The sequence below is a fragment of the Eurytemora carolleeae genome, unplaced genomic scaffold (assembly GCF_000591075.1).
Source record: "Eurytemora carolleeae unplaced genomic scaffold, Eaff_2.0 scaffold4, whole genome shotgun sequence".
Classification (NCBI taxonomy): domain Eukaryota; kingdom Metazoa; phylum Arthropoda; class Copepoda; order Calanoida; family Temoridae; genus Eurytemora; species Eurytemora carolleeae.
In genome coordinates this window covers 232086-240358 of record NW_019396191.1, presented here as the reverse complement: position 1 = coordinate 240358, position 8273 = coordinate 232086, and the positions used below count along the sequence as shown (strand labels likewise).

The 8273-nt window shown below is 30.4% G+C and overlaps 1 protein-coding gene across 2 annotated transcripts in view; it reads left to right on the top strand.

The window, feature by feature from the left end:
- Positions 1–2686: 2686 nt before the first annotated feature.
- LOC111697751 (uncharacterized) overlaps positions 2687–8273 on the top strand; it is a 21350-nt gene continuing 15763 nt past the window's right edge. The window contains exons 1-5 of one of the 2 annotated variants that reach the window (XM_023467857.1): positions 2687–2726; positions 3694–3752; positions 4036–4088; positions 5965–6113; positions 7214–7341. In XM_023467857.1, the coding sequence (XP_023323625.1) occupies positions 2721–2726; positions 3694–3752; positions 4036–4088; positions 5965–6113; positions 7214–7341 (395 nt within the window). In that variant the 5' untranslated portion in view covers positions 2687–2720. Of the gene's footprint in view, positions 2727–3693; positions 3753–4035; positions 4089–5955; positions 6114–7213; positions 7342–8273 lie in introns of both variants that reach the window. The other variant, XM_023467856.1, reaches the window with a different exon arrangement.

The window sequence follows — 8273 nt, the reverse complement described above, 5'->3', positions numbered from 1 at the left end:
TAAAATACTTGAGACTTAAATTGTCGTCATTCAACTATGAGTTTGGCCCACTTTAGTATTTAATCACTTTGGGTATTTGTACAGTCTAAGAGAGTAAAAATTTTAATTTTTAATTATTTAATTTAAAATAAGTTTAATATACATGTATAATATATTATTTATACATTTAAGTCAAGACTATAAGCCAAATAAGTTTTACAGGAGTTTTTAAAAATACACAAAAAAAATCATTTCTGACACCCATAGGCTTAGCACGCCAATATAATTGACCTAAACCATACTGCAGGCCTTCAAGTATCATACAGGGAAATTTTCATCTTTCTAAACATCCAAGGGAAAGATTTTACAGGTTCTTTGCATGCAAAGAATATAATTTAATTAAAGTTTATAATAAACTACTCGTTATTCAAGCTTAATTATTATTGACGCCAGTCCAGCGCCATTTCCCTTCCCTTTATTCTTATTCCCTAAAAAAGAAAGGAAAGAAAAGAAAAGAATAGAAAGAAAAGAAATGAAAGGAAAGAAAAGAAACGAAAAAAGAAAAGAAAAGAAATGAAAGAAAAGAAAAGAAATGAAAGAAAAGAAATGAAAGGAAAGAAAATAAAAAAAAAATTAAAGAAAAGAAAAGAAATGAAAGAAAAGAAAAGAAATGAAATGAAAGAAAAAAGAAATGAAAGAAAAGAAAAGAAATGAAAGAAAAGGTATGAAAGAAGAGAAATGAAATGAAAGAAAAGAAAGAAAAGAAATGAATAAAAAAAAAGAAAAAAATGAAAGGAAAGAAAAGAAAAGAAATGAAAGAAATGAAAGGAAAGAAAAGAAATGAAAGAAATGAAAGGAAAGAAAAGAAATGAAAGAAATGAACTAAAAGAAAAGGGGAATTACAAAAAGAGTTCCTAAGATGCAAATCTGATGCCGGTTAAAGAAAAACTTTCTCTCAGTAGGCTGTTAAGTGAAAACTAGAGATGGGCGCATTAGACGTTTTAACTTTGTTTGCTCATTATTTAGGAAAGACCCATTTTGCTAGTTTTTTCAATAGTTTAAAAAAAATTTCTAGATTCTTAAAATTATCGTTCATTTTTCATCTATTTCGTTCGTTTTCTCACTAAACAATTGTTTAGTTTATTCAAAAAATTGTTCGTTAAGTAAAAATCCTATCGTTATATTCAAAATCTTTCAGAAATTTAGCTCATTGATCGTTTTTCAAGTTCATTTGAACAAATGATTTTGAAGATGTTAATAATCGATCAAGATCATATAAACGTTCACGAGAAATTTAGTTTGTTCTCAAAAATGTTATTTGTTCACAAAAACGATGTCCATCTCTAGCTAGTGTAGACCTATAACCATTATCATAAATTTACTGTACACACTTGTCTGAACTTTCGATTATAATCTATTCCTGTACCCTAAACCTACTTCCTTAGCTGCGATTTTAGGGAGGTGCCACAGTCCCCCCCCCCCCAGTGATTGTGTATGTAGTAATGTACTATGTAGGATGCGGGACATATCAGGTTCTTTATTACTTGCTGCACTGAAATGAAAAATGTCTGGACAATATCTTTCGTTTTTCAGGCATTTAATTTTTACTCACAAAATGGGTCATTGTACAATAGGACCCATTACCCATTAAACTCGATATCTTATATATTGATTATTGATCTAAAAAAGTTTGCGAAATACGGACGAAAATTTGAACAGGGTCCCATCTTTTTGCACACAAGAATCTACTCTCTACGCCCGTCTTGAGTGTATGTTTCTACATGTGAGAACCCGCGCATTTTCCTCAGAGCTGGCATAGCATTCGGACCTATTGTACAGAGTTACCCACAAAGGATGAGACTTTAATGAGAACCTCAATTTGCTAAAATGATTTGGCTGAGAAATAAATACAGGGTGTCCCACAAAACATAACAGTTGATAAATAGTTTTGAATGTCGTCTTCCATACACTGTATTAGATATTAAAGGCTGTTTGCAGTTTATTTCGTTTAAAAAATCTTTTGCACTAGTATATTTTACTTTGAAATAAATTTTTCTATAATATGACTCCTAAATAATATTTTTTATTATTGTCTTTCGAATAAAAAAACTTATCAAATTATGGAAGAAGACATTCTAAACTATTTATACCAACTGTCATGTTTCGTGGGACACCCTGTATTTGTACAGCTGCAGCAGCAGTACGCCAAACATTTGGAAGGAAAACGATGAAACAGATTTGGTTCAATTGTCTTTAAACTCTCACCTTTTGATGGAAACCTTATTATATGGTACAGACCTTGTTTAGCTAATTTTGTGAGTAGAATCTGATAAATTTTCACAAACTATATTATTGAATCCCTTATAATCTTGGCAACCTCATGATGTAAACCTTTGATTTTTCTAACTTTGCCGGAATGATCTTGCAGAATTCATAATCCAAAAAAAGAAAGATCTACAACATCAGGTTGCAGAGATATATGGGATTATAAAATTAGAGTTCCTATTATCATAAAGGACTCGAGATGTAATATTTCAAGTGCCCCACCATTTAAAGAAAACGAGGTTTTTTGCAACATTTTTGTGAGACTAATATTTAAAAGTTACGTGAATAGGGCCTTTCACATCAATAAATGGAATTCCCTCAAACATAAGTATACAGTCACTTTGAGTGCCTATGATTATTAAATTCTCCGTTTTTCAGATATCAAAGCAATATATCAGAAAATATTGGAAAAAATCATGAAGGTATTTTTCAGTTAAAAAATCCATATTCTTTACTAGGAATAGTAAGTGCCCATCAATAGAATGCTAAATTATATAAACCATTAGGCCTACAGCGAGACCCATAAAACTGGGGAATACAAAGGCGACATTTCAGCAATGTGAATTTGATCTTTTCATGGTGTTCTACAGAAAATGGTTTTAAAGCTTAAAAATCAAATTCTTAAAGGGAGTGTTCGCGAAAAATGAAAGGGTTTATTTGCTTAATGTGATAAAAAAGCGCTTTTGATCGCTACTAATCTTACTTCTATCTGTTGCGTCTATAAGGAGAAAATTGTTAAAGACGTCTCATACCAAAGAACGTAGTGTCCATACAAATTGAGAAAATTGCAACATACGACTTAGTCCCTAAAAAAATCAATTTAATTTCAAACAAATCATTCAGATATTACAACCTATAGTCATCGATTATCTTTCGCCACATTTATATATAGTTTATTTTTCATAATATGTTTTAATTGTAATGATCTGAGAGTTACATTTATTCCTGTTTCGAGGATTTTTGGTAATGAAGACGACATTTTCATATTTTCCAGGAATGTTCGAAAACAAGTTGTAAGCTAAATATTATTTAAAAAAACAAAATCAAAACTAGTATGAAATATCAAATATATACAAATGTGGCGAAAGATAATCGATGACTATAGGTTGTAATATCTGAATGATTTGTTTGAAATTAAATGGATTTTTTTACGGTCTAAGTTGTATGTTGCAATTTTCTCAATTTGTATGGGCGCCATGTTATTCGGTATGAGACGTCTTTAACAATTTTTTCCTTATAGATGAAACAGATAGAAGTAAGATTAGTAGCGATCAAAAGCGCTTTTTTATTGCATTAAGCCTATACCCCATTTCATTTTTCGCGAACACTCCCTTTAAGCGAAATGTTTGGCTTCCTAGTCTCACCGTATATAATAACATTTTTATTTAGAAGTTTGTTACAACTTTATTCCTGCTTATTCAGTTCAACAAAGCTCAAGGACTTCATGTGTGAGTTTAAAATTCTGATATATAATTTAATTTTTTTATTATTTTAATTCATTTTTTGGGAAAAAATTTTAATACATTAATTTCATAAGAAATTTCTATAAAAACCATTACGTTTTTATCTTTTTATTACATTTTTTGGATTAATTTCAATATTTCTTTTCATTAAACTGTGACATTTTTATTAAAACATTAATTATATAAACATCTGTTTTCCCTTTTTGGATTGATGTAATTGCAATTTCGTTAAAAACTACATTTTTTATTGTTTTTTTTAACTTTTCAGGGTTGAAGACAAGAGTAGCCTGGACAATATCTTAAACTTGGTCAATCGTCTAGGTTACAGTTCACAGACATTAAAACTTCAAAAATATGATTCTCTAGAAGCCAAATTTGTTCAATTCTTACCATTTATAAACCTTCCCTGGTATCATGTGAGGTATCTGGGCCCTAGCGGTTCAGCCGTTTTAAAGTTTATCGGCAAACAAACAGACAAACAGACAAGCAAAGTATATATGTAGATGATACTTTAAAACTTTTATATGGTATTCTAGAACTTGAAAACTCTAGAAATATGGTATTCTAGAACTTGAAAACTCTAGAAATATGGTATTCTTGAACTTGAAAACTCTAGAAATATGGTAATCTAGAACTTGAAAACTCTAGAAATATGGTATTCTAGAACTTAAAAACTCTAGAAATATGGTATTCTAGAAGTTGAAAACTCTAGAAAAATGGTAATCTAGAAGTTGAAAACTCTAGAAAAATGGTAATCTAGAACTTGAAAGCTCTAGAAATATGGTATTCTAGAACTTGAAAACCCTAGAAATACATTATTTATAGAACTTGAAAACTCGTAAAATTATGGTATTCTAGAACTGGAAAACTCTAGAAATATGGTATTCTAGAACTTGAAAACTCTAGACGTACGGTATTCTAGAACTTGAAAACTCTAGAAATTTTTAGCATTTCGGCTTTTGAAAGACAACATTTCAGCACGATTTTGTGTAATTGAATCTGTTATAATGAACATTTTTTTGCTGGTAGATTGAAAATCAATTAATTAAATGAATAGGATCGGGGTACACTGCGCAAATATTGTGTTTCATGTTCATTGGACTCTATACAATCATAACTTGAGTCTTAAAGTCGTCTTCCTATTTCACAGTGGGTTCAATGCATTGATTTAATGTGCTTCTGATCATTTGTGCCATGTCATCCCATCTTCTATTAAATTAAAACGTTGATAAAGGATAAAGATATTCTGGTTTTTTCTAACTTAAAATTTATTAATTTTCATCGAGGGTTTTTGGAACCAAAGGAAAGTAAGGGAAACGAATTATCTTTATTAAGACATAAAACTACTACATCTTCAGAATTGCTATTCACATTTAACATTTAAAAATTGCACTATTGTGAAATTGAGGGTTACTTTAAATTTACTTTGAAATTAAGGGTTTCTTTAAATTTACTTTGAAATTGAAGGTTACATTAAATTTACTTTGAAATTGAGGGTTACATTAAATTTACTTTGAAATTGAGGGTTACATTAAATTTACTTTGAAATTGAGGGTTACATTAAATTTACTTTGAAATTTAGGGTTACATTAAATTTACTTTGAAATTAAGGGTTACTTTAAATTTACTTTGAAATTGAGGGTTACTTTAAATTTACTTTGAAATTGAGGTTACTTTAAATTTACTTTGAAATTGAGGGTTACTTTAAATTTACTTTTAAATTGAGGGTTACTTTAAATTTACTTTGAAATTAAGGGTTTCTTTAAATTTACTTTGAAATTAAGGGTTACTTTAAATTTACTTTGAAATTGAAGGTTTCTTTAAATAATAATGACCAGTCTCTTTTAATGGTAAAATAAAATGACAAAGTTAGAAATTAAATTACAGGGGCGGATACAGGGGGTGGTGGGGGGACATTCGCCCCCCCTTCACAGATTGGGAAAGAAACCCTAGTGCAAAACAGGAAAAATATCTGTCTTAATAAACTATAATGTGTGAAAAGTTAAAAATCTAGTTTTTTAGTCTGAAGTCATTAATTTTGACTCTTTTTGAGTCTTTTAAGTCAAAAATAAATTTTTGTTCCTAACTATGAATTTTTTTGTTCCTAAAAAAATCTTACCCCCCCCCCTCCTTCACTTAAATACCGTATCCTCCCCTGTTTAATGGTTTTAAATTAACATATTTTGAGAACTGCTAGAGAAGCGTACTGTTGCGTTGGAGGCTAAAGTAGAGTTCTTAGAAGAAGAACTTAACAAGATTGAGATCTCTGCTTTTCTTGAGGAAGAGATAATCAATGATGATGAAATTATTTCCATACTAGAAGATTCAACTGCAGACAAAAACCAGGTTATTCTTAAAGACATATATGTAACAATCTAGGTCCCGAGAACTTGTTGAAAATATCATGAAGTTTAATTCTATGAACTACTTGTCTCAAACTCTAATTCTTCCGTCAATCCTGACTATATTAACAGCCTACCCAGGCTAATTCCGACGATTGATTTGGTACTAGTTTATTGATAACAGGTAAAATAGTTTGATCGGTCGTGCCGGTCAGAGTACGAAACTAAATCATAGATAATACAGATAATACAGGTTATAGATGAACTATACAGCTGCTCTTGGATTTATTACATATATAACGTTTTAATGTTGTAAAATTATGTTTAAGCGCAAAGTCAACATTCAAAATCATCCATTTCGGTGGTTACGTTTTGAGAATAAAATTTTTTTTAAATTATTAAATAACAACAAAAAATGTAAAATAAATTCTACAGTAAACTAATTAGATGTTTAGGAACATGTTTTTCAATTGAAATTTACTTAATAAATCAATGCTAGAATCAATCATTTCTTTTCATCATTAAATTGAATTTCTCATTCTTTATGAAAATCTACAGAAAATGTTTGTAAACAATGAGACATTACAGAAACCAATAACTGAATAAGATATGTATTTTCGATGAAAATAATAAATTTTTAAATTCTCAACCTGTTCCTAAACAACTAGTTTACTATAGAATTTTTACTATATTTTTCGTCGTCGTTATTTAATGATTTTTAAGTAACCGATTCTCATAGTAAATCCTCAATAATGTACAACCTATGAGGATTCTCATAGTAATTCCTCAATAATGTACAACCTTTGAGGATTCTCATAGTAATTCCTCAATAATGTACAACCTATGAGGATTTTAAAGATTGAATTTGTGCTCTTGCTTTAACAAATATGCACGTATAATCGTTTTATATGTCTCAAATGATTCCTAAAAAATTTCTCCACAATACTACATTCTCAGTTCAACAACGATACAATACCGATCACTCCCTTTAATTCAAACTAACAAAGAACACGGCGTTGCCAGTGGCTTAAAGTCTTCCTTTATAATAATCCTTTATATATTTTCAACAAGAAATTAGATGACTATTGTGGTTTAACAATTCAGAGTGAATCTGTGGAACGATCTGATAAAAGTCTTCAGTTTACTCTCCCATGGGAACAGCCTCCCATATACAGGTCCTCCTCCTGCACCTGCAACCAGGAGATTCAACATCTTGAAGATCTTGTTGTCAGGTCATAATTAAACTATATTCTTCTAATATTAGTCAAGATAAAATTCTATCAGGGATAGGTTCATTGCTTTTACAGGATACAGAAAATACAGGATACAGAGAATACCGGATACAGAGAATGCAGGATACAGAGAATACAGGATAAAGAAAATACAGGATACAGGATGCAGAAAATACAGGATACAGAGAATACAGGATACAAGAATACAGAATACATAGAATACAGGATGCAGAGAATACGGGATACAGAGAATACAGAATACATAGAATACAGGATGCAGAGAATACGGGATACAGAGAATACAGAATACAGAGGATACAGGATACAGAAAATACAGGATACAGAGAATACAGGATACAGAGAATACAGGATACAGAGAATACGGGATACAGAAAATACAGGATACAGAAAATACAGGATACAGAGAATACAGGATACAGAGAATACAGAATACATAGAATACAAGATACAGAGAATACAGGATACAGATAATACAGAATACAGAGGATACAGGATCTAGAAAATATGGGATATAGAGAAGACAGAGAATACAGGACACAGGTTAGAGAGAATACACGATACAAAGAATACAGGATACAGAGAAAACAGGATACAGAGAATTTATGATGTAGGGAATGCATGATACAAATAATGAAAAGGCTATCTCGGAATTTTGGTTTGCAGAAATTTCAAACAAGTTAGCGTTTTAATCATAAAATATTGCTGTTTTTTTAAAAAGAGGGTAGCATACTGTACTATTTTTATGTTAGCACAAGGTACGTTTAAGCTTGAGATTTCTCCAAAGATTTAACTAGGTCAGCTAGGAATATATGCAACCTAGTAACTTTCCCCTTAGAAAAGGGGATTCCCTGTTTTCCCATCAACATTTCTAAGTCTGGCACAGGGCTTACAATAATTTCCAGGGGGGGGGG